Raw genomic sequence first — 27,538 nt, 5'->3', positions numbered from 1 at the left:
ACAAATATTTCGAAGTCTGAAGCTGTTTTTCTTTCCGATTTTCTTTAGACAATGACAGAGAGAGAGAGAGAGAGAGAGAGAGAGAGGGGGGGAGTTGGGGTTTAACGTCGGCACGACAGAAACTAGGTCATTTCGGGACTAACATATGGTTTTTATTTTATTTTAATAATTCGCTTGCGCGTAGGGGTCTTTAGCTGTGCGAGGAATCCTGAGGACCCGGAGAAAACCTACGCGGTTAGACGGGCGACCCTACTCCTTGTCACGTACAACCGGGGATTCGAAACCACGTCAGTTGACTCAATGACGGGCCTTATGATACAGCGCGCACGTGCTAACCATTCGGCCATCCCCCCACCCACCAGACAAGGACAAGTTTGCACTGAAAATTCTACACACTCTCCGAACGACGCAATTGTGAGAACTTCTTTCTAAATTGGCATGGTTTTCTTATAAGTAAACCGTTGCCTCATCGCAATTGTATAGGCGTAGGTACATATCACTTACCGTCATACAGCCGACGATAGATGTACGGTACCGGAATATGCCGAGGTTTGCCGAGTGATTGTGTACTGTGGCCATCTGAACTCAGACTAGATATTATTATCCCTTATTTGATGATGATGTAATGCGAGTTACAAATAGACAATTTTTTCTTTAATTTTTTTTTTCGTTGACTTTTAGGTCTAGAATTGGAGAAAACGGATCAAATTTGCAATTCCATAGCAGTTTTGGGTAATACTGATGATATAGGAGGTGTAAAGTGTCTTTCTGCAGAGCAATCATTGTGTCGGAAGTAAGATTTTGACCCAAGTCAACATTAAATCCCCGTAGCAAAAATTCTACAAAATTATGATGAGAAGATTGCAAAATGCTGTCCCCATTGTGCCTATCAAGATTCTAACCAACAGAATGTTGAGCAAAAAGCTACAGCCTGTGATGTTACAGCCATTTAGCATTGAAGTCAATCGACGAATAATTGCTAGTCTGAGCCCATCTAAACGGAGAGTAATTCCCCTTGGGTTGCAGATGAGAAGCGTCTGTCAGAAACATTGTACGTAATTTATTAAGCATTGGGTATCTACGTCCAAAATATTAATTGATGTGCACGTCAAAGAACCCCTGCCAGTTTTAATTCGAAATAAAAGTAGTCCGTACCGCCATTGTCTGGACAAAATTTCCCTCATAGCATTCGTCTTCATTAGCACAGTCGGAGCAGAACAGTGGGACGTTAAAATCCATTTCAGTTCATTTTTGTTACGTACAAGGGTCTTGGCTGTGGGAGGAAATCTGAGTACCCGGAGTGCACCCACAAGGTTGATAAGGCGCTCCAAGCCACATACGTTCACACGAGGGATCGAAATTACAACTGCAAGCTACAGATTACCGGCCAGCTAGGTGGTCTGCCGCCATCTAAACAGAGAGTAGTTTCCCTTTGTTTGCAGATGAGAAGCTGCTCCTCCCCCACCCTTTACCCAAAAGAATACAAGTCTATATATTATCTAGCGTTGGTATTTTGATTTTGTTTTCTAATTTGAATTAAATTTGGGTGCACATTTGGCATGTATTAAGTGTGAGATATTTAATATTTAGTCTTATCCATTTGTATTTATTACAAGGGAGTCTTTCAAAAGGGAGACTTTCTCAGTTTCAGCATTCCAACATGTTATCCATTTAGATATTTATTTATCACAAGGACAACAGAATCGGACTTTGTAATCTTCGCAGCACAGGTCGGCCTGGTTTTTATTTCTGCAGACAAAGCCGTACGATGGAGAGACAGTCACCCTCTCACCAGTGGTAAAGTATTTGCGCCCAGTGGCATTAACTCGGGCATCAATGGCGATCGGATATTGGCATATTGGATTATGGGATCGCAAGTTTTTTAACGTCTCCCAATCTCCAGTGCCTGTTGGATCGTCGGCGTCGAAGTAGCGTGTCCACTGGTATCCCTGTGGGCACCGAACTCGTCCTGAAAATAATATAGCATTTATTTATATTCTACATTTTACCACAGGAATCTGACCTTCTATCCGTATCTATATGCATACACCATACTCAACTAGACAATATATAATAAAAAAAGAACAGGAATACAATGTCTGTTGAAGCCTCAATTTTACCTGCTCTTGCTTCGACTCGTTTTTCTTTCAACAATTCGTAATGTCAGGCAATCGTAAATATATATACGATTAGAAGGTCAGATTCCTGTGATTTTACTCATACTAAACTTAAAGCTGTCTGTGTTTGCAATTAGTTTGAACACAGATACTATGTTAGTTCACCACCATTTTTTAAAAGTCCTGAATCGACAATTTTAGTCCATAAGTATATTTCAGAATTTTGAGGAGGATATATTCTGCTTTCATTTAAATCAATTGAAACGCGTGGAAGACCAAATAGCTCTTAATTCTTAGTTCTTAATTCATTGTCCTTAATTCTTATTAATAAGCGTTCTGGTGAATATGCTTTCTCCGTCAGAGCAGCTAAAATGTGGAGTGATCTTCCAAAAACTCTTTGAGAGTCCTCTTCCATCCAGAGCTTTAAGACTAACTTAAAAACATACTAATTTCAAAAATGTTTTTGAACTGTTTTGTTGTGAATGCGCTTAGAAATACTCATGTGTAATGAAGCGCTATATAAATCGAACAATAATAATAATAATAATTATTTTCTTCACTTGTTGTCGTATTTCGACATTTGTACACTAAAATTAACATTTGTTAATAAGGGCTAAGAACACTGAATAAAGTGCTGTTTGGTCTTCCATAGAAACGATTTAACTGTCTTTATGTGTATAACGGATGTGAACCGGAGTAAAACCGGAGTAGGATCGCATTACAAAACAGTATACTAATTGTTGGATATGGCGGCCATTGAGGACAGAGATTTATTCTCGAAGTAGAGATTGCGTGAAAGGTCAACATTTTGATATATAATCGGGTACTATATTCCCTGAAATTGCGAGAAGCGTGTAGATTGGGTTTCTGGTTCACAAAATATATATTTTATTTATGAAACGACAATCCATTAATCGATATTAGGCTATTGATAATTTTGATACAGATTCGTGAAGGAAGTTGGCAGCGTCTTAACAATCAAAAAACGAGTCCTCCTGAGCGTCGTTCTCCAGTCAAAATTCCCCCATTACGTACTAAATGGCGAATACCCGTTGTCCTCTTTAATATTAAAACTATGTTAAAAGATTTTCTAAGATGTTAAAATTGAGTTAAGGGTTCTCAAAATAATAAAATAGTGTTAAAAAGTTTTCAAAATATTAAAATTATGTTAAAAAGTTTTCATAATATTAACATTATGTTAAAAAGTTTTCAAAATATCACAATTGTGTTAAGAAGTTTTCTAAAATATTAAAATTGTGTTAAAAGATTTTCTAAAATATTAAAATTCCATTAAAAGATTTTCTAAAATATTAAAATTATGTTAAAAGATTTTCTAAAATATTAAAATTATGTTAAAATATTTTCTAAAATATTAAAATTATGTTAAAAGATTTTCTAAAATATTAAAATTGTGTTAAAAGATTTTCTAAAATATTAAAATTAGTTTTTCTATCACGCGTATGTGCCAAATACTCACTGTCCTTGCAGCAGAATCGAACTTTGTAATCATTACATTTTTGATCAGGCTGTTGAGCATTCAGACAGAGCAGGCCATAATCGGGACCATATTTCAGGAGTTCCCCGTTGTTAATACAATCGTCTCCAGAAACGGTTTGATATTCCATTGTGGATGGATTGGCACAGATAGTGCGTCCATTTCTTCCTATTCGAAGTCTAGTTAATGTTTCGTCATCACCAGTGGCGTTAGGGCTGTCCTGGTTAAAAAATTCCGTCCATCTATTACAGTCGATTAACTGGAACTCATCTGCAAAATTTATAGTAAGGTGACGTTATTATAAAATAAATGGGGGAGGGGAGGGGCTAAAAAAAATCAGTTAGTTAGTCGGGGTCATTATAAAAAATGGGAGGAGCTAAAAGTCTCTGACAGAAAAGTCAATTAGTAAATTGAGGTCAAAATATAAAGTGGGAGGAACTAAAAGGTCAATAAATGGGGTTTAAAGTCCTACTGTTTTGCTCCGTGTGGCTAATGGCGACGGGCATACCATACAACATACAGTGTGCTATGAGGGAACTTTTGCTCGGACAGCTGCGCTGTGGCCTACATTTATATCGAATTCCAGCTGGCAAGTTAAATTTTACGTGCACGCCAATGAGTACACTGGACCTAGGTTTTCCGTCCCATCCGAACGACTATACACTGTCCCTCGCCAGGTCCCCGTTTCCTGGATCATTGACAAGGGGGAACCACGATGACCTTTTTCGGTCAACACGGGGATCGAACACGGGATTTTCAGGTTAGCGAGTCAGCCACTTACCCATTGAATCACCCCCCCCCCTCCCTATAATCAAATATAATAAAAGAGAGTTACCTGGTGGGTGAATGTTAGTCACCTGTGCGGAATGGCAGCAAGCCACCAGAGCAAGAAGTACCACAATGAAAACCTCCATAGTTCTTGTAGAATCAGTAGAGTTTTGTCGATCGACTGATGATCAACCACCCTAGCCAGTCCTACTTACCCTCCAAGTCTTGACAACTTAATCGACTTTAAAAAATGAGTCAATATTTCATTTTTTTCGACAGTTTCAAAAACAATTTCAAAAATGAATGTATTCAAGTCAAAAAGTAATAATATTGACGACAAAAGATTTTTATCTACTGTTTCATTTTTCATGGGTTGATTATCGACCTTTCGGGCAATATATCAATGTAAAATATTTAAATGAAGTATTCCATGACAGAAATGACGATTAAAGCCATGACTTCATTATACGCTTCACATTTAATCTCGGCGTATATTGTTTTCACCTGCGTCGGTCGTTCAGTCCACAATATTATTTGCTCACCAGGAAGAATCCTTTCGAAATTCAGAATGAATGTTTCGGTCAGTCAAAGCAGTGTAAACCATGCACACGTTTACATTCACATTTTTCAAGTCTTTTGAACACGATGTAAGCCATAGACGTTTTATCGTTTTAAAATCTCGGTGGAAAGTTATTGCATCATCAGAGTTTCTGAAAGTTACTGCATCATTAGAGTTTATGGAAGTTATGACAACATCAGAGTTTATGAAAGTTGTGGAATTGCCAGAGATTATCAAAGCTGTGGCATCATTAAAGTTTATAAAAGTTGTGGAATTGCCAGAGATTATAAAAGCTGTGGCATCATTAAAGTTTATGGAAGTTGTGGAATTGCCAGAGTTTATAAAAGCTGTGGCATCATTAAAGTTTATAAAAGTTGTGGCATCATTAAAATTTATAAAAGTTGTGGCATCATTAAAGTTTATAAAAGTTGTGGCATCATTGCATCATTAAAGTTTATAAAAGTTGTGGCATGATTAAAGTTTATAAACGTTGTGGCATCATTGCATCATTAAAGTTTATAAAAGTCGTGGCATTTAAAGTTTATAAAAGTTGTGGCATCATTGCATCATTAAAGTTTATAAAAGTTGTTGCGCTATTCAAGTTTATAAAGGTTGTGGCATAAGGGGAATCTGATGAACATGCTGTGGCATAAGGGGAATCTGCTGATCATGCTGTGGAATAAGGGAAATCTGCTGAACATGCTGTGGCATAAGGGGAATCTGCTGAACATGCTGTGGAATAAGGGGAATCTGCTGAACATGCTGTGCCTTCGCTGGAGGTGAATAATGTAGTTAAACCCCAGGGAACATAAACCTAAAATCACCTTTCATAAAGTCGAATTTCAATTTAGTCATGCCCATGTTTTTGGTAATTACGTATAAACACCAATAAAATAGAGAGAGAGAGAGAGAGAGAGAGAGAGAGAAATGGGGTTTAACGTCCACTCGACACAAACTAGGTCATTTCGGGACTAACATATGGTTTAATTTTATTTCAATAATTCGCTTGCGCGTAGGGGTCTTTAGCAGTGGGGGGGAAACCGGAGGACCCGTAGAAAACCCACGAGGTTGGACAGGCGACCCTACTCCTTGTCACGTACAACCGGGGATTCGAAACCACGCCAGTTGACTCAATGACAGGCCGTATGATACAGCACGCACGTGCTAACCATTCGGCCATCCAACCCCCTCCAATAAAACAGAAGTTGGGAACTTGAAACAAAAAGAGAAAAAGCATAGTTAAAACTTCAAAGATAATGCGAAATGTTTCTACAGTGATATGTCTTAGCGTGTTATTTAAAATCATGTCGGCAATCAGACTTTCGTTTAAAATGATGGAGCCCTGGTGTGTCAGTGACTAAGACGCTTTATCGCTAAGTATTGTGTCTTGAGATCGCTCCCGGTGTTGGCCCAGATTAAGTTCATCAGGACTTTCCAGCGAGGTTTCCCTTGGATGTGGTGTAAGACGGAGACCACTGCAAGGACAGTGTCTTGTCGGTTTGATTTAGGTAGGCGTAAAAGAATGCTTGACAGTTAGAATTCGAATAAGAAATGAAATGAAATGGGGTTTAACGTCCCAAATGTATTCCTTATAGCGTGTATGACCGTGGTGGGAAGGGTGGTGGGCCTGGCAAGGATAGCTGTCTATTCGTTCAGATAGTACGAAACAACGAGGTTCCATGTACACATTAGCGTGCACGTAAAAGATCCCTTAGCAGTTGGAATTCGATAAAACAGTAGGCCGTAGCGCCGCTGTCCAGGCAAAATGTCCCTCATAGAACACTATATAACGTATGCCCGTCTTCATTACCCGGTCGGAGCAAAACAGTAGGACGTTAAACCCCATTTCATTTAATTTTCATTTCTGCACCAACTGGACTAATGACGTTCAACCCCATTTCATTTGATTTCATGTTTTGATAGATGTTATATCTGTGTTCAAACTATTTGATTAATGGACGGATTGGCTTGTCAAAGTTCTTGAATAATTAATGCATTTATTGACATTCAAGTCACAAAATAATAAATGAACAACCAAACTTATGTCCAATATATAATGTTTTAGTGGACAAGTCTGGACTTTCCGTATAATAAGAGGTACTTTAGGACCTATAATTGCTAATTCGATCAATAAATTTCATTCTCTATAGGACTGGAGTTGGGTGACCGAATGATTTAACGCGTGCGCGTTGTATTATAAGGTCAGTCATTGAGTTATGTGGCGTGATTTCAATATGACGGGCATTTTACGAAGTATGTATTATTTTGCTTTCATTTAATAAAATTGAAAAGGTTTAATTAGTCTGTTTGTGTATAACAGATGTGAACCGGAGTAGAACCGCATTACAAAACAAAACACTAATTGTTGGATATGGCGGCCATTGAGGACAGAGATCTATTCTCGATTTCCTGAAATGACATTCTTAAATTAATTTCATGCGTGCCAGCATCTTGTTTTAGGACTAGTTACCTCCCTTAGACTTTGTTTATGATAATATAAAAGACCGGATAATCTAGACAATGACGTATTATTCTCAAATGTTAGCAACGCATCCCGACTTATATTCGTAGAAAATTGTTCTGGGTGATAGAGACTAGTAGAATGTCTCTTTTATAAGACAAACACAAACCCTGATTTGTTTTGTTGCATTTTTCATGAATCCTATAAAATCTAGGCCAGTATGTTTATGTGGTTGTAAGATAGAACTAATTAAAAAGTATAAATCTTATCTAGCTGCATGCAATCGTAACCACTCAATTAACTGTGACGACGCCATTTTAACAGCATGAAATTGAACGTTGAATAATTAATCATAAGATCGATAATGTAGATATTTTGTGACCTTAAACACGCCATTTGGTGACCTTGAACACACTATTTTACCAGTATACGCGTAATTAAAAAAGAAACCGTTACACAACGCAAACATATGTTTTCACATTTAATCAATTTTTGAGCAACGAATCCTTGTTCGGGTCTTTACAAACAGTTACCGTTTAACAGACGAGAGGGGATCACTGGTCAGCGGGTGCACTAGCCCGCTGGTTCACTAGTCTGTGGGTAAACCGCGGGTGCACTAGTGAGCCGCTATAAAAAAAAAATACTGTATATTATGTGTATCAAAAAAAAACCCCAGCAAGTATGATGGCTGATTGGTATCATGTAGTGACGTCGTGGTGTACAGACCATTGTCAGGGTTGGTGCATTACATTGCATTGTCGGGGTTGTTGTATTACATTTAATTGTCAGGGTGGGTACGTTACATTTCATTGTCATGGTGGTTGCGTTAGTATTATTGCCAGAGTTCGTTACGGGTGTGCATTTGCGTGTGATCATCAATCGTAAAGATGACAATAATAGATAACGGCGGACTAGTGCACCCGCGGACCAGTGCCCCCGCGCACTAGTGAGCATTCCCCTGACAGACGGGCGGACAGACGGAAGGACGAACCCAGTTTAATAGTTTTCTGCATTCTTCGAGTTTAGTCTCAAAATTATCTAGTTTGTGATGGAAGACGGAGGGAATGATAAAGAACAGTGTCTAATCGTTCGGATGGGACCTTAACGAACCATACACAGATGGAATTGGAAATAAAAGTAGGCCAAAGCCGCCGCTGCCCGGACTAAATATACTTCATAGCACACTGTATGGCGTATACCAATCTTCATTAGCCCAGTCGGTGCAGAAAAGTAGGACGTAAAGCTCCATTTAATTTGATCTAGAGAATTTTCTTTCATTTCATATGTGCTGGGGGGTCACGATGGCTAAGTGGGTAAGACGCTGGCTCGCTAGCCTGAAGGTCGGGTGTTCGATCCCTGCATTGGCCGAGAAAGTTCATCCAGATTTTCCGGCGTGGTTCACCCTTGTCAGTGATGCAGGACGAAAAACCGAGGTCCTGTGTACACATTGACGTGCACGTCAAAGATCCCTTGACAGTTGGAATTCGATATATGAGTAGTGCCGCTGTCAGGGCAAAATTTCCCCCATAGCACACTGTATGGCGTATGCCCGTCTTCATTAGCCCAGTTCGGAACAAAAAAGGACATATAATTATAATGTGATCTATAAGTGTACTTAGTACAACTCTATATCCCGTGTTATCGGTTGTCAAGATATTTTCGTATCAACCATATCTTCGTCTAAAATATTTAAATCCTTCACACTATCCATATCATGACAATTCTAAATCAATTACAAACAATTGATTGATTATTTTCCTAAGATAAAAAGTCGGCATGGCAACGTACATTTATTGGAGGAACCTGAGTAAATTAGCTTTTTACAAGTGATTGACTTACTTGATTTATTTTATTGACCGATCACGCTGCCCTGTTGCACTCGATTCCGTGTATTGTAGTTTAAATTGGCTACGTCGTGTGCATTTGGTTGTATTCCGTGTGACACGATACCGTTAATGAACATGTCTGAGTGTAAATTGGATTTCAAAGCCGCGACCAGGTAGGTTCTGATTTTATATGTGTATAAATGTAATTGTTGGTTATTTTGGCTCACTCAGTGATTAGGGTGCTGGCAAAATTAGACAAAGAGGCCACGGGTTCGATCCCGGTGATGGTCGGGAAAGTTTTTTGACACTTTACATTGTTGATTCACCCTTGTGAGATGGTCTGACAGAAAACAGCGTCTAGTCGTTCGGGTGGGGCAAAAACCCGAATTCGACGAATGGTAGGTTGAAACGCCAAGCCGTTGTACGGGCAAAAAATTTCCTCATAGTACACTGCATGGCGTTCATTATCCCGGTTGGTGCAGAAAAGTAGGACGCTAAAACAAAAACGTCCACTGTGTTGTCCAGTCCTTACCCTGTGAAAAAAACAGTTTCACCCAAAATGAAAACAACACAAGGGAGATAATCCACATAAAAGACAATATTTCTCAATCACTGTCGATTCACTGACGATTCCTCTAATGTATATTATGATCTGGCGAGAGTTTACAAGTCTTCAAAATGTCCGTTCATCGTAGAAAACGGTCTAGAAACTACATAGCTATTCAGTTTTTAACAACATAACTATAGTAATTGATAGGATTAAAAACGTGGAACATCGGGATTTTCCGACGTGGTTTCCCCTTGTCAGTGGTGCAGAACGGGGGTCTTGGCAAGGATAGCTGTCTAGTCGTTCGGATGGGACGTTTTCACAACGCCGTGCGCGTAAAAGATCCCTTGGTAGTTTAAATTCGATATACGGACAAAATTTCCCTCATAGCACATTGTATGGCGTATGTACGTCCGCCTTCATCAGCCCAGTCCGAGCAGAACAGTATGGCGCTAAACCTCATTACATTTCGTATCCTTATATTAACAATATGGGAAATATGGAAGTGTAACTAATACAGATTTGTGGCATAATTCCGTTTATCAAAAAAAACCAAAAAAAAACAAAGAAAAGATGCGACTGAATTTGAAGGACGGAGAACCTGACAAGACAGCTGTCTAGTCGTTCGGATTGGACGGAAACCGAGGTCCCGTGTGCACATTGGCGTGCACGTAAAAGATCCCTTGACAGTTGGAATTCGATATAAGAGTAGGCCGCAGTTGGGCGTATGCCCGTTTTCATTAGCCCAGTTCGGAGCAAAACAATAGAATGTTAAACCCCACTTCATTTCATTTCATTTTATAGTTTGTGTTCCATATTGTCTACGAGTTCCGATTCCCCGCTTGTACGTGACAAGTATGAGGGTCGCCTATCGAATATCGTGGGTTTTCTCAGGGTCCTCCGGTTTCTTCCCATCGCTAAAGACCCTTACGCGCAAGCGAATTATTGAAATAAAATTGAACCGTATGTTTGTCCCGAAATGACCTAGTTTGTATGGAGTGGACGTTAACCTCCCTCCCCCTCTCTCTCTCTCTCTCTCCCATTGTCCACGAGTTGGTTTAAGTGCCAGTCCACGAGAAAACCATGCAGAAATCGGGAAGGTGAGGGGTCGGCGAATTTGGCTATCGAGTAGTCTCATGGGCATGACCAAACCCCATGAATATGAATTGAATCGGCCGACCCCTCACCTTCCCGATTTTGCATGGTTTTCTCGTGGACAAGCACGTAATGGGATTTGTTTGTGTGCTGTGTGGTCCGGTCCTCGTGCACTTACTAATAGACTAATTAACCCAGAAACTAAACCAATCCATTTACATGTCATTCTACCAAGACACGTGATTAATGAAGGTAAGATCGAATGGCGGTATTATATCAAATTAATGTCTTGTTAATTACACAAAAAGAATTCTTGACAAGGAGCCACGGTGGCTCGGTGTGTAAGGCACTGGCTTAATAACCACGGGCATGTTTCACGAAATTTTAACTAAGATAAAATTAAACCTTTAGTAATTTGATTGGGTAATATCAGATTGATGTTAGTGCTTAGCCAATCAAAATTGAAATATCTAGTAAAATTTGAATTTTATCTTTAGTTAAGATTTCGAGAAACAGGGACCAGAAGACTACAGTTCGTCAGGGTTTTCCAATTTGTCTCCCTGGTACAGGGCAGAGGATCTCCCTGACAAGAGTTGATGGAGAAATTGGGTTTAACGTCCACTCAACATAAACTAGATCGAAATGACATGAAACGGGGTTAAAAGTCCTACTTTTCTGTACCTACCGGGATAATGAAGAAGGGGAAGCCATACTGGAAATGAAAAGAAATGGCGAGTAACGCCATACTTTTTTGCATCAAAAGACGGGGAATACCAGACTAGAATTTCGAAGAACTTCCAGAAGCAAAATCTGGGTTGAACCCGTGACCTCTTGACTAGTGTCCCGGCCATATACCGTGTTCGAACCCGTGACCCCTTGATTAGTGAACCGGCCCTATACCGTGTTCGAACCCATGATCTCTTGATTAGTGAACCGACTCTATACCGTGTTCGAACCCATGATCTCTTGATTAGTGAACCGACCCTATACCGTGTTCGAACCCATGATCTCTTGATTAGTGAACCGACCCTATACCGTGTTCGAACCCATGATGTCTTGATTAGTGAACCGACTCTATACCGTGTTCGAACCCATGATCTCTTGATTAGTGAACCGACCCTATACCGTGTTCGAACCCATGATCTCTTGATTAGTGAACCGACCCTATACCGTGTTCGAACCCATGATCTCTTGATTAGTGAACCGACCCTATACCGTGTTCGAACCCATGATCTCTTGATTAGTGAACCGACCCTATACCGTGTTCGAACCCGGTGTTGGTCATCGGAATTTTCCGGACAGTGAATAGTCGTTCGGATGGGATTAAGCAACCAATGGCGTGCACGTAAAAGATCCATTGAAAGTTGGAATTTTATATAAGAGTATAGGCGTATGTCTTCATTAACCGGTGCAGAAAAGTAGGACGTTAGAACCCATTTGACAGTTGGAATACGATATAAGAGTAGGACGTAGAGCCGCTGTCTGGACCAAATTTCCCTTATGACACACTGTATGCCCGTCTTCATTAGGGGCAGCCACGGTGGCTGGGTGGTTAAGACGCTGGCTCGCTAGCCTGGAGTTCGGGTGTTCGATCCCTGCATTGAATTCGATATAAGAGTAGGCGATAGTGCCGCTGCCCGGCAAAATTTCCCTCATAGCACACTGTATGGCGTATGCCCGTCTTCATTAGCCCAGTATAGGAGCAGAACAGTAGGACGTTAAACCCCATTTCATTCCATCTTTAACATCCAGGCAAATAAAAAAACTGGGAGTTTCCAGATTAGATCCAGTTAAACCCCATTTCATTTCTCATACCTACCTAGCAACTTTGAATTCGATAGTCGAGATTACCTATGTGTGTGTGAGAGAGAGAAATGGAGTTCAACGTCCACACGACACAAATTAGGTCATTTCGGGACCAACACGGTTCAATTTTATTTCAACAATTCGCTTGCGCGTAGGGGTCTTTAGAAGTGAGAGGAAACCGGAGGACCCGGAGAAAACCCACGAGGTTATTCAGGCGACCCTACACCTTGTCACTTAACTCAATGACAGACCTTCTAATCCAACACACACGCGTTAACTATTCGGTCACCCGGGCCCCTTTATCTATGTGTATACATCGGCATGTACGTAAATGATGAATTGAAAGGCTGGGATTCTATATAACAGTAGGAGCTGAAAAGTTGGACTTTAAACCCTCATTTTTTTTCACACATTGCTACTGTGCAACTTTAAATTAGATAGACGGGAGCCACGGTGGCTCGTAACCAGGAGGTCACGTGTTCGATCCCCGCGTTGGCCGAAAACGTTCAACGGGATTTTCCGGCGTGGTTCCCCAGTCGGAGCAGAAAAGTAGGACAATAATTCTCATTTCATTTCAAATTCGGTAGTGTTTGTTTGTTTACGAAATGAATAATGGACACAGTAAACAAATATAGGTAATATCATATATCACGCTCCTTGACGTTCTGAAGGTTGATTCTTATCAATGAAGCGTTCATAGTAACCCCTTATTGTATGCAGACAAACTGCTATAAGCATTCATTAAAGATAATATTATAGCGTCGTACTGTGTTATAAGCAATCATATTGAACGACTTCATATAAATCATGTGTACTAACGTAGTTATTTAAGAGTCTAGACTGTAGTAAGGATAAAATACATTTTTTTCTACAAGAATGAAAATTACGGAAAGTGTCGGCGAACAGGTATGTGTTACATTCGTTATATAAATCTTATATCACGCGACCACGGTCATGGAAATATTGTTGGTAAACTTATAGACGATAGAGAAATACTGTTATTATTGTCTACTTTAAATAAACTCAAACACGCACGATAACGACTGGGTTTAAGATTTATTCATAGAGGTGTTTAGAGAGAGAGAGAGAGAAAGAGAGAGAGAGAGAGATCTCGAGTTATTAATTATATTCTAGTTTAGAATCAAAACATATATAACACGCTTCATTAGATAACGACTAGGTTTTAGATTTACCCAAAGCGATGTTTAGACGATAAAATAAATGAAATGAAATGTGGTTTAGCGCCCTACTGTTCTGCTTCTACCGGGCTAATGAAGACGGACATAAGCCTTACAGAATATCCTTTTTAGGGAATTTTTTCCCGGACACCGGCGTATGCCCGTCTTCATTAGCCCAGTTCGGAGCAGAACAGTAGGACGTTAAACCCCATTTCATTTCATTTCTTTTCATTTTTCCGTCCCATCCGGACGACTAGACACCTGTCATTGCCAGGTCCTTCGTCCTGCACCAATTATAAGGTGAAACCACGTCTGAAAATCCGATTAACTTCCTCGACCAATGCAGGGATCGAGCACAGGCTAGCGAGCGACGATATAATAAAAATGAAATGGGGTTTAACGTCCTACTGTTCTGCTCCGAACTGGGCTAATGAAGACGGGCATACGCCATACAGTGTGCTATGAGGGAAATTTTGCCCGGACAGCGGCACTACGGCCTACTCTTATATCGAATCGATACAATAAACGTTTGAATTTCATGAAATGAAATGAAATGGGTTTAACGTCCTACTGTTCTGCTTCCCCCCCCCCCACACAAATATAAAACATATAGCACACATTTCCGTAGGTTAAAACGACTATATAGAATATTATCCAGAAAATTTAGCCGCTCCCTAATACCCACCTCCCTCCTTTCTAAATAAGATATATAAAATATTTTCTTCCCTAGATAACGTTCGATTCCCTGAGGTGTACGTGACAAGGAGTAGGGTTGCCTGTTCAACCTCGTTGATTTTCTTCGGGTTCTCCGGTTTCCTCCAACTGCTAAAGACCCTAAGCGCATTATTAATATAAAATTCAACCATATGTGAGTCCTTAAATGACCTAATTTGTGTCGTGTGGACGTTACCCCCGCCCTCTCTCCCTCTCTCTCTCTCTCTCCGCCTCTATAAAGATTAGATTTAGGATTTATTCAAATCGGTGTTTACAGGATCAATTATGAGCACGTCTAGTTGGGTATTACCCCCAGCCGCTCCTTAATATCGTTTTTGGGCTACGGCCTTGAAACAAATAAATGTTATTGTAGTATAGGCAACAATCGAGATATATTCATATAATAATAACGTTCGATTGTATCATTATAATGAACAGTTGTGGGGATTTATTGATATTCTCTGAGAGTTTTATTGAATCAACATGTTGTATGTGTGGTAAAAGTACAATACAATCAATAAACATGCGCAAACAATATCTTTTACTTTTAAGGGATAATACACTTAATAAAAATGTTCACACAATATCATTTACCTTTAAATATCAATACGCCCAATACACATACTAACACACTATCTTTTACCTTTAAAGAGAGAGAGAGAGAGAGAGAGAGAGAGAGAGAGGTTTAACATCCACTCGACACAAACTAGGTCATTTCGGGACTAACACATGGTTCAATTTTATTTCAATAATTCGCTTGCGCGTAGAGGGACCATGAGAAAACCCACGAGGTTGGATAAGCGACCCTACTCCTTGTCACGTACAACCGGGGAATCGAAACCATGCCAGGTGACTCAATGACAGACCTAATGATGCATCACACGCGCTAACCACATGAAGACGCAGAGTATATAGGATTATAAAGAATAGCGGATAGGAATGAAATAAAACGCAATGTAAGAAGACTTGGCATATAATAATATACCAAGACACAATCCCGTAGAAAGACCCTGAACAATTAATCTTTTAATATTGGTTGGAGGTATTTCTACTTTTAAAGTCTTCTCACCGCTTTTTATTATATTCATTATACTTCTGGGCATGCCGAATTCCCGCTAGACACAAATCAAACATGGCTGCTACTTGAGTTAAACTACACGACAGAATATTTACCAGTAAATTAAATCTACAAGAGGACACTGAGCCCTGTATTAAATGTATGACTGGCTATATTCAAACATTAATCTACTACTAGTACTACTCCTTGAAGTATGGCTTTCTTATTGGACAAGTGTGACTAGAATTTAAGATAATCTCCCGGAACAGAAAAATTTGTTATAATGGCAGCGTGAGTCGGCAGTAGGACTCAGACTAGTAATTATTTCCCCGTATTCGCACGAATGTAGTGCGAGTTAAAATAGACAATTTTTCCGTTAATTTATTTCTCCCCTCTTTCTGCATTTTTTGATTGTCGTTTTGGTCTAGAATTGAAGAATAGGGTTCAAATTTGCAATTTCATAGCAGTTTTGGGTAATACTGATGATATTACAGCGGAAGGATAGGGGGTGTAAAGTGTCTTTCTGCAGAGCAATCATTGTGTCGGAAGTGAGATTTTGACCCCAGTCAACATCAAACCCTCGTAGCAGAAAATTAAAACGGTCAGCCCCTTACAAAATTATCATGAGGAGATTGTCAAATGTGTTCCTTATTGCTATAAAGATTGGAAACAACGGAATGTTGAGCAAAGGCTACAGCCTGTGGTGTTACAGCCATTTGACATTGAAGTCAATGGACAAATAATTACTAGTCTGAGACCAGTAACATAGGCTTGGTGGCGTTGCACTATCACTTCCGGTTTCGCAATTATACCAATTCCGGTTCAATCGGCGAAACGCCAAGTAAACCACCAGCAATGCACTGAAATATAAAAAATCATTTTGGAGATATTGAATCTTAAAATAATATGTTGGGTAAATAATTTTGATGAGTCTCTTTTTAATCCCATTGAATCCAGCTCGGGAGATTATCTACAGTTAATATTTCAGTCTTGTTTTCTAAATTAATTTGGGTATAGTTTATAATGTTGTATTAAACCTTGAAAAAAAAGATATTGTCCAAAATTGCGAATGATGATTATAGCGGCTTTACAGGAGCTGTTCGGAATATTATTCAGCGAATACAAATTATATCGAATTCCATCTGTCAAGGGATCTTTTACGTGCACGCCAATGTGTACACGGGACCTCGGTTTTTCGTCCCATCCGAACGACTAGACAGCTGTCCTTGTCAGGCCCTCCGTCCTGCATCACTGACAAGGGGGAACCACGCCGGAAAATCTGGATGAACTTTCTCGGCCAATGCAGGGTTCAAACACCCGACCTCCAGGCAAGCGAGCCAGCGTCTTACTCACTTAGCCACCGTGACTCCCGAAATGAATTAGAGATTCAACTTTCAGATTCAAAATCTCGCGAATGACGATCAATAATATAACAAAAAAACCTTCTTCGGTCTGAAATGATTTAAAATATGTACGTGACAGATAACTTATTAAAGCGATATACAGACTGACAATCTCCGTTTTATTTAATATACACGTGCTGTTATAAATAAACTTAAAGGAGCTAAATCGCTAATATTTGGGACCTAGAAATTGACCCAAATCCAAATGGGTAAAGTAGCTAAGAGTCTCTAACTCAATACCACCCAAAGTTTTCACTATTGAAAACACGAATTATTTGTCAATTTAAATCAACATTGATGTTGTGATCTTACCGGGAAAAGGCGGGCTTCTGATATCCAATATTTAAGACAAAATAAACATTTTACCATTGGTTCACGAATCGTGTACCATAATGCGTTTCAGAGTCATTTATAACAAGGGACTCGAAGAAGAAGGCTAGATATATTCTACAAGTCATGTCAAACGCTGACGCCATATTCTTATCGGTTGTTGTTCTTAGTGTTTAACGTCCGCTTCCACCGAAGGTGATATCGCCGACAAGTTGTCTTATTTTCATTATCTTAGCGCACGCGCATGAGTCTTTCCTGTGGGGGAAACCGGAGTACCCGGAGTAAACCCACGAGTAAACCCAAGCGTGAAAGTCTAAACCACTACCCATCCCCCCTCCCAAAAAAAAAGTTGTCTTGAGAAAATGCGCAATAAATATAATCGGCGTAGACTGGAATAACTAGACGCTAATGATTGCCATTCGATTGAATTAGAAACGGGTGAATGTAAATCAGTTTATATACATTCATATTACATTGCGTTGCGAATCATTTGTGCCAATTTCTAGGTCCCAAATATTAGCGAATTAACACCCAGTAATCAGGTGTATGTCCAGTGATTTAGCTCCTTGAAAGAAAGACCGGCAATAGACGGAATGAGCTCCTTTAAATAATATGTCAAAAGATAAATGGTATGAAAAATAAAATATATAGAACATTTAATGCTATAGTAAATAACGTATAAAAGATATAGTTACGTTGATCATCGTTGCCAAGTGCATATAAATGGATCTAAAACTGGCTTTATAACGTATATAAAAAACGCACTTGACTAAATAAATGATTCGTGTTTGGTTTTCATGAAAAACGTTTATGCTTCTGTAATATGATATTATAAGTGGTTTGCATATTTGCACAGAGACGGTTATTGTGCTTTTTCTTTGATTTCGATGTAGGTATTTTAATTTCTTTTTTATAAGCTGTCGGAGACGGGGGGGGGGGGGGCTGGATGGCCGATAGGTTAGCACGTGCGCGCTGTTTCATAAGGTCTGTTTTTGAGTCAACTGGCGTGGTTTCGATTCCCCGATTGTACGTGACAAGATGTAAGGTCGCCTGTCCAACCTCGTGGGTTTTCTCCGGGTCCTCTGGTTTCCTCCCACTGCTAAAGACCCCTACGCGCAAGCTAATTATTGAAATAAAATTGAACCATATGTTAATCCCGAAGTGACCTGGTTTATGTCGAGTGGACGTTAAACCCCATTTCTCTCTACGCGAACAGAAAGGGATATCTTTAATTATTGCAATGTCACCAGCAGGTGCTTGATGCTTTCATCTGAAAATGAAACGAACCGTGGTTTATCGGCCTCCTCTCTGCATCAACGTGTACCCTATGAAGGACTAAAGCGAAACTACACCGGAAAATTCCGAGGCAATTTATCGCTGGGGTCGAACTAAGGACTTCTTGGTTACTGAGTTACCGCCTTATTCACTGAATCACCGTTGCTCTAAGGAATCGGGGGTCACGGTGGCCTGGAGGTCGCGGGTTCGCTCCCAGTGTTGGTCGAGGAAGTTCATTGGCATTTTCTGGCGTGGTTTCTCCTTTTCAGTGGTGCAGGATGGAGGACCGGACAAAGATAACAGCCTAGTCGTTCGGAATCGGATGGAACGGATGGTCCCCTGTACACATCGACGTGCAAGTAAACGATCCCTTGGCAGTTGGAATTCGATATAAGAGTAGGCCGTAGTGCCGCCGTCTGGGCAAAATTTCCCTAATAGTACATTGTATGGTGTATGCCCGTCTTCATTAGCCAAATCGGGGCAGAACACTAGGGCGTTAAACTCCATTTCATTTCAATTTATATGTCCAATTTATATAAGATTACGTTGTCAATAGCCTTTCTGATAGTCTGACGAATATCATATTTAATCGGTCGTGTTGCGTGTCACAATATCGGCATAGATCAATAGAGATTATTCTGGACGTAGATTAAAGGTCGTGCACTCGCCTAATCTATCTTAAACCAATAAAAGATCATATAACATTTTACTGGGTTTATAGATTAATCGCAATGTAATTCGAGGTCATGTCAATGTTTAATCTTAGATCTTATTTTAACTTCTGTAAGTGGGGTATTGTAACCTAGTAGGTTACTTCCATAAACGGGAACAACGGTATAATCTGTATATGAATTTATTCAAGCAGGAACAACATTAAAATCGACTAACAACTAAAAAAGCTCAACAATATGATGTGCATTCTTTTTATAACCAAAAATATGTCTCTATATGAAACTTTAATATATTTTATATGATTTGGTTGTTGAGACACTAATCTCCAATAGTTTTTCAAGATAAACACAATGTCGCCACTGGTGACTTATACTAAATGAAAATATGTTAATTATAAGACAATACGTAAGGGTGTAGAAGGAGCTTAATTAAATACCAAATCCTTAAAACAACTATGCATTAAAACTTCTGTTTGTAAAAGATTAAAACAATGATACATATAATTATATTGAAACAAGTGTAGGAGATTAGTGTCTGACTATAGGTATTACTGGTCTCAATTTACAATGTATAATAATTCTGTTATACTAAAATGACATGTATGAATATGCATGATACAAGAAAAATATGTCGTCCAAGTATAATGTTCAAATGCTTGATTATAGTATTAATTGCTCCTAGATCAGACTTGACGGTTATTATTTCAGCTGTTTTCATGTTATGTTTTGTTGGGCAATTCCTTGCTATGATTTACTGGGGGGTGGCCGAGTTGGAAATAAAATGAGGTTTAAAGTCCAACTTTTCTGCACCAACCGGGCTAATGAAAATGATCATACGCTATCTGGGGATTCTGTCCGGACAGCGACATGTCGGTCTACACTTCACAAGTACACGGATGCACATATTATTTTTGGCCCACCGAAGGCTCACCTTTCCAGGTCATCTGACTTCACTACTCACAAGCGGAACAAGCTATAAAAATACCGATTAAACTCTGGACCTCCTGGTGAATGAGCCCGAGGCCTCATCGCACGGGCCTCTGAATTCCATACTAATTGGTATCACAAGCAGTGCTTGATTTTGTGATGAAACATTGCCAAAATAGTAAAAAATGTTCTTGTGTGTTTCAGGGTGAAAACAATGAAGAGAAGCCACTATTTATAGATTTTTCACAGCTACACGATCAGCGCCACCAATACATCGATACATTAATCATGGCGTCTGAGGTGGAGATGGAATCAATGAAATCTCGACCATCGTCCACACCTCGAATACCGACCTTATCTGGTCGAGCAAAACTAGTGAGGACTCCAGGTAAGACACCTGACGCAAGAACGATCTCAGAGGAACTAGAAACAGGCGTAACAGAACATGTGGTGGATCCGGTCCTCATCACGGAGATCAGTGGTAAATCTTTTCTGGAAGATTCGGAGAACAGCGACGAGGAACAGTTCTATCAGCATGAACTGGGAGTGGGTGAAATGGAGATCGAGGCTATGTCCACACCGGAACCGGTTTGTGCAGAACCGATGACTGAGAGTAGACTAGACGAATACTGGGATACTGATTTAGAGGAAGAAGAGGGTAATATACCATTTCTTTGTATTTGTTCATACATTAAATAAAAACAAACAAACCCAACGTGCAAGTGAAAAGGGAATTCCCAGATTACATATACATTAAAGGGCAAAATACCAGATTACAGATACATTACATAAAAAAACAACATATACATGAAAGGGCGGCGTGGTTCCCCCTTGTCAGTGATGCAGGACAGAGGGCCTGACAAGGACAGCTGTCTAGTCCTTCGGATGAGACGAAAAACCGAGGTCCCGTGTATATATTGGAATGCACGTAAAAGATCCCTTGGCAGTTGGAATTCGATATAAGAGTAGGCGATAGTGCCGCTGCCCGGGCAAAATTTCTCTCATAGCACACTGTATGGCGTATGCCCGTCTTCATTAGCCCAGCATAGGAGCAGAACAGTAGGACGTTAAACCCCATTTCATTTCATTTACATGAAAGGGGGATTACCAGATTACATATAGGTGAAAGGGGCAGACCCATATTACATATACATTAAAGACGAAATCCCAGATTACATATACATTAAAGAGGGTATCCCATATTACATATACATTAAAGAGGGTATCCCATATTACAGACATGCATTAAAACGGAAGTCACTCACTAAATTTATGTTAACCCGACATAATATACATGTACATGAAAGGGGGATTCTCAGATTACATATAGGCGAAAGGCGAATTCCCAGATTACATATACATTAAAGGGCAAAATACCAGAATACATAAAAAAACAACCCAACATATACATGAAAGGGGGATTCCCAGATTACATATAGGTGAAAGGGGAAGACCCATATTACATATACATTAAAGACGAAATCCCAGATTACATATACATTGAAGAGGGAATCCGATATTACATAGGTGAATCCCAGATAAGTGACATGCATTAAAGCGGAAGTCACACATTAACTTTATGCTGACCGGGAAGAAATAACTCGTTTAAAGAACCCCATTCTGCAGTTGTACGGGTGACTTGATAACCACGACGATCCTATTGTATATATCTCTAGAAAGTATATAGTCTATAGACATCCACTCAGCATGGACCAACGCCATATACCCTGCATTTATCCGTCAGTATTCTTTCACAGCTTATTCAATACTAATAACATTTACTCAGATTGATTATTTAACATTTAATTAAGAAAACAAACCCAGGATACCAACTTCAAATTTGAATGTGGCCTAATAAGAAATTTCAGATTTCAGAGGTGGTGCTTGCTTGTGTTGACCAGTTGCTATATCGTTTAAAATAGATGTCGAATGTTGAGAAATGTTTAATTCATCATATCGTTATAAAAGCTGAAAGGAATTTTATTTTACAATATTGTAACTTGCAATGGATTACTAATCCGTCAAATAAGGATAGTCCCAGATTACACAGGACAAAATAGATTAGAGTAGGTTATTATTATTAAAGAGTGAGAGAGAGAGAACGAGAGAGAGAGAGAGAGAGCACCATTTACTAATATAAGATTCAGCTAAAACTGGTAAGGAGTATATTCCTATCAAGCATGGGGTGGATGGCCGAATGGGTAGTTCATGCGAGCTGTTTCATAAGGTCTGTCATTGAGTCATCTGGTGTGGTTTCCATTCCCCGGTTGTATATGACAAGGAGTAGGGTTGCCTGTCCAACCTCGTGGGATTTCTCAGGGTCCTCCGGTTTCCTCCCACTGCTAAAGATCCCTACGCGCAAGCGAATTATTGAAATAAAATTGAACCATGTGTTAGTCCCGAAATAAAGTTTGTGTCGAGAGGACGTTACACCCCATCTCTCTCTCTCTCTCTCTCTCTCTCTCTCTCTCGGTCTCTCTCTCTCCCTTTTAAGCATACACAAACTTTTCAGAATTAAAAAAGAAACAATTATTGCGTGTTCATGGCAATAAATAATTAATTCCCTGCACGGTCTGTCGTGTAGATTAAAGACCTATATTCATGTAAACGGTCTCATGTAGATTCTAAATCTGTGTGAAATCTAGAAAATAATATAAATAATATATGAACAAATTTACATAATGAAAATAAAAGTACATACTTCATAATGAAATAAATGTCCATTAAGCAAAGGGCGTCTCCGGGTCTAAGAGATCCTTTCCGATTTTAGTGATCTTAATAAAATAATTAGTTGTTTATGCACTGGCTAAATGTATTTATATATAAATGAAATGAAATGGGGTTTAACGTCCTACTGTTCTGCCCCGATTGGACTAATGAAGACGTGCATATGCCATACAGTGTGGTATGAGGGAAACTTTGCCATACAGCGGCACTATGGCCTACTCTTATATCGCATTCCAACTGCCAAGGGATCTTTTACGTGCGCGCCAATACTTTACACGGGACCGCGGTTCTTCCATCCCACCCGAACGACTAGACAGCTGTCTTTGGCAGGTCCTCCTTCCTGCATCACTGACAAAGGAAAACAACGCTGGAAAATCTAGATGAACTTTCTCGGCCAATGCAGCGATCCAACACGCGACCTCCAGGCTATCTAGCCAGCATCTTACCCACTTAGCCACCGTACCTGCCGTATTTATATATACTCTGCAAAGTAGGGAATGTTGAAATGCAAATACCTATGCAGGTTGCGATATGCTTTGAGAGTATGTTCACAGATTAAGAATTTATCGCCCCAACAGAACCACTGAGCTGCACATGCGACATGCAATAGCGCCATACACGTGGTCGGTGTTCATTGTCAAATTTGACACTTCAAAGAAGGGTTGATGAAAACTGCCGCATGCTGGTTGATCTATCTATATTTGCTTTCCTATCGATTCATGCATAAAATTTACTGTTTAGCGTATCCTTGCTTTAGTGTGTTACGTTTAATTTGATTGGGAGACGTGTTCGTCGACGTCAACGTCAACCGACATCACTGTAGGAATTGGCCCAAATCGTGATTGGACGGTTGATTAGGAACATGCCACGACGAATTGCTGAATGTCCCTTACTTTTTTTGAAGACTATATATATATATATATTGTAAACAGTGTAACGAATAAATGTGAAACAGAATAAATAAATTATAATAGATTATATTGAGCTGGCCGCTATAGTTATAGGTTCATTCCCGGTGTTGGCCTCGGAAATGTCCCGCTAAGGCCTACAGGTGCCTGTGAAACGGATTCTCTGTATCACTGGTATTTTATTGAGAAGGTGATACATTCTGATTAAAACACAGATCGTATTTCGTTTCGTTTTTTTATGGTTCAAAATTTCGTTTTGTTTGCTTGTACTACACTAGATCTGGAAGAGTTGTTATATTACCTGCGTTCTAGATGGCGCGTGGGATTAGCCAATGAAACCATCTGTTACGGCGACTGCTTCTTGGCGTGCGATGCACGGAACTATGGATAAACCACCAGAAACGCCAACGCTGATTGATCAATCAATGTCTGATGTCGTCATAGAGTCAAAAGCCATTCGTACGACCTCTGACGCGACCTTTTACTACAACTAGCCAGATCTTCATGTAGTGTAGGCCATCGAAAAGTATAAAAAAAAAAAAATATATATATCAGTATTTTAATCAGATTTAAAGATACATTATGTAAGATTTAGATAAAGAGCTAGCCATTCTTGTTATAATTGCTCGAAAATAGATAATGTAATATGAATAATTTGAAAATTTCATTCAAATTACTCTTTTGCGAGCGAAGATAATAACCTTTGAAGGTTTGACAAGATGTGTGCAATAATTTCAACCACCGTACTGGTTGTTTGAAGCTAAGTCTCGCTCCTCCAATTTTTAGCTTAAATCAAGATATGGCCGAACTGTTCTAATCTATTTAATATCGGAGAAATCCGATGCCATCAAGAGTTGATTATGGTCTTTTCATGTTAATAAATGTCTAATTAATAGTTTATATAACATTTCAGGCCTAACGAAAGAGCTGCAATAGGCATAATTTGTATAATGTATGTTTAAGTTGATATTATAAATATTTACCATGTATTTGTAGAAGAGGAACCTGTTGAAGAAGATCGCACAGTCAGCCATTACAAGCAAGTGTGTCAAAATCTAGGCGTGGTACCTATATCGTATTTTATACGACATATACATGACCGGGATATTAAAATGAGATTTCATGGATTAGGACCATCAGCTACTAAAGCAATATCTTTAATATTAAAGGTAAATATTAAACGTATATCACATTATTTTAAATATCACGCTGAAGGTGAGCAAGAACGGTAGTATTATATCAGTGGTCCTCAATCTTTTTTTGCCAACGGCACACTTTGGAACACGTAAAAAAATAGCGGCACACCTGGCTAAATATATATAAAAAATATTGTAATTTTGGAAAATAAAAACATGGTATTTGAGACGGCATACAAAATAGACTGACTCAAACTAACACAGCTATGAACTTATCAATAGACACCAGTGAATAATCAATTGGGATTACGCGGTTTTTCGCATTTTCTTAGTGTATTGTTTAACAGTTTGCGACAAACTTAGGAAGATCTCGCGATACACTGGTTGAGAATCACTTGTAACTATATGGACCAGGGACCGAGCATGACGACATCGCCGCCATTTCGGATTTTTGGCGTCATATGGAAACTCGGTGTCCGCCAATGGATGTCCAATCTTTCAAGGAACGAGCGTGCCATGTTTCATGTCGATCGTACTTAAATTGTCGTAAATTACGATCAAAGAATGGAACCGACTTTCTATTAGTACCTTTAAAAGTAAATTGGAACAAGCTGACAAAGAAGCGCCATCATACTTTATTAAAAGAAAAAAAAATCAGATTTTACATAGGTTTCTAGACATGACCGGAAGGTTCAATTAAACACCAAGGTTCTGCGATCTGACCTGGGAAAGCTGTGAGAACGCGGCTTTTTTTCAAGTTTATAATTTCTTGGGACATTTTCTCGCGTTGTGTTCACGTTTGCCGGCAACCTTGTGCGCAATAAGGACGTCGCCCCGGTCTGACAGCGGCACAAGTAAAGTCCATAAGGTTTACAATGCAACCTCTGTGGCCCAAGGTCTTCAGTATAACGTATTTGTCTCCTGCTGCAGTTCCACGTTTCGACTAAAATAGCTCCATATTAAACCTAATTATTAACTTGATAATTTTTCGGTATAGCAAATTCAAACGTCCTCCTGTAAAGAAGCTAAGTCTCTAACTCAATATTTGTCAATATAAATCAACATTGATGTTATGATCTTACCGGGAAAATATGGGCTTCTAATATCCAATATTTAAGACAAAATAAACATTTTACCATTGGTACACGAATTGTGTACCATAATGTGTTTCAGCGCCATTTATAACAAGGGACTCGAAGAACGAGGTTAGACATATTCCACAAATCGTGTCAAACGATGAAGTCATATTCTTATCTGGGGAGCATGCGCAATAAATACTATCTTTGTAGACTGGAATAACCAGACGCTAAAGATTGCCATTCGATTGAGTCTGCTGGCGTATTTCGCAGAACATAACTGATTAAAAATTACAGTAAAAACAGAAACGATTGAATGTAAATCAGTTTATATACATTCGTATTACATTATTATATGCGTTGCGACCCATTTGTGTCAATTTCTAGGTCCAGAATATTAGCGATTTAGCTCCTTTAAATTGTTTGTGGTGTTTGTTTTACTGTTACCAATGAAAGTGTGCATTGAATTCTGTCACACCATAACAGATAATTTAACGCGCTTTTAATTTATTATTTTCCAGGACGATGTTCATCTAGAACGACTGAATCTTCAGGGTAACTGGATGCAGACGGAAGGGGGTGTGGCAATAGCAAGGATGTTGGAAGAAAACGATTACCTAACAGAAGTGGTATGTGATGTTTCGTTTTCAATTACTGACGAATGTTTCTCACAATGTATTCAATATTGTTTTCAGTTTCAGTCTCAGTAATCAGTGTGGTGCTGATTCACCAACCAGGGGAACCTGGGTTCGACCCCGGCGTTGGCAAAGATTTCCAGCATGGACCCTGCTTGTCAGTTCTGCCGAACGGGGAGGAAGGGGGTGGGGGCAATGGCCTAGTCTTTCGAGACAAACACAAGATCGCGTTTAACGTTTTATTTAAACCCGCCTAATGCGTGCTATGGAGACAGTTTTTCCCGTTCAACAACTCTACGGCCTACGCTTATTTCAGTTCCCGTCTGTCAATGGTATAGTCGAGGTCCATGTGTTTTGTCACATTCGAACGATAAACGAATGGTTAACGCGTGTGCATTGTATCATAAGGTCTGTCATTGAGTCGGGTGACGTGGTTTTGATTCCCCGCTTGTACGAGAACAAGGAGTAGGGTTCCCTGTCAAACCCAGTGGGTTTTCTCTGGGTTCCCCAGTTTCCTTCCACTGCTAAAGACCCCTACGCGAATTAATGAAATAAAATTAAACCATTTAATCCCCAAATCCCCCCCTCTCTCCCCTCTCTCTTGCTCTCTTGCTCGCTGGACACGTTTAGTTTTCAGGTCCTCCGGCCTGAAAGATGAGACCAGAACTGTCTGGCCCAACAGTGGGATCGAACTCGAGACGCCACCGAGCCACTTTAAGTTTTAGACAACATCGGCATACCAGACAACTGATTAATTAATAATATAACTAATTCTTTTAAATGTAATCACCATATATTTATCATCGACAAAAGATCCATTGAAAACC

General features: G+C 39.5%; 1 protein-coding gene and 1 long non-coding RNA gene across 3 annotated transcripts in view; one reads left to right on the top strand and one right to left on the bottom strand.

The window, feature by feature from the left end:
* Positions 1-1,528: 1,528 nt before the first annotated feature.
* On the bottom strand, positions 1,529-4,574 carry LOC130012998 (uncharacterized). Its single transcript, XR_008788271.1, has 3 exons — positions 4,448-4,574; positions 3,595-3,882; positions 1,529-1,969 (listed from the first exon to the last, which is right to left on the bottom strand). It is a non-coding gene; the product is annotated as an uncharacterized LOC130012998 (long non-coding RNA).
* Positions 4,575-9,268: 4,694 nt separating this feature from the next.
* LOC126822115 (leucine-rich repeat-containing protein 74B) overlaps positions 9,269-27,538 on the top strand; it is a 29,386-nt gene continuing 11,116 nt past the window's right edge. Inside the window, exons 1-4 of one of the 2 annotated variants that reach the window (XM_050550872.2) lie at positions 9,269-9,399; positions 20,434-20,887; positions 24,861-25,033; positions 26,598-26,705. In XM_050550872.2, coding sequence (XP_050406829.1) covers positions 20,518-20,887; positions 24,861-25,033; positions 26,598-26,705 — 651 coding nt within the window. In that variant the 5' untranslated portion in view covers positions 9,269-9,399; positions 20,434-20,517. Of the gene's footprint in view, positions 9,400-13,315; positions 13,581-20,433; positions 20,888-24,860; positions 25,034-26,597; positions 26,706-27,538 lie in introns of those variants that run through there. The other variant, XM_050550871.2, reaches the window with a different exon arrangement.

The sequence above is a fragment of the Patella vulgata genome, chromosome 5 (genome assembly GCF_932274485.2).
Source record: "Patella vulgata chromosome 5, xgPatVulg1.2, whole genome shotgun sequence".
In the NCBI taxonomy this organism is placed as follows: Eukaryota; Metazoa; Mollusca; class Gastropoda; family Patellidae; genus Patella; species Patella vulgata.
Note: the sequence above shows the minus strand (reverse complement) of the source record. Positions and strands in the feature narration are given on the sequence as shown.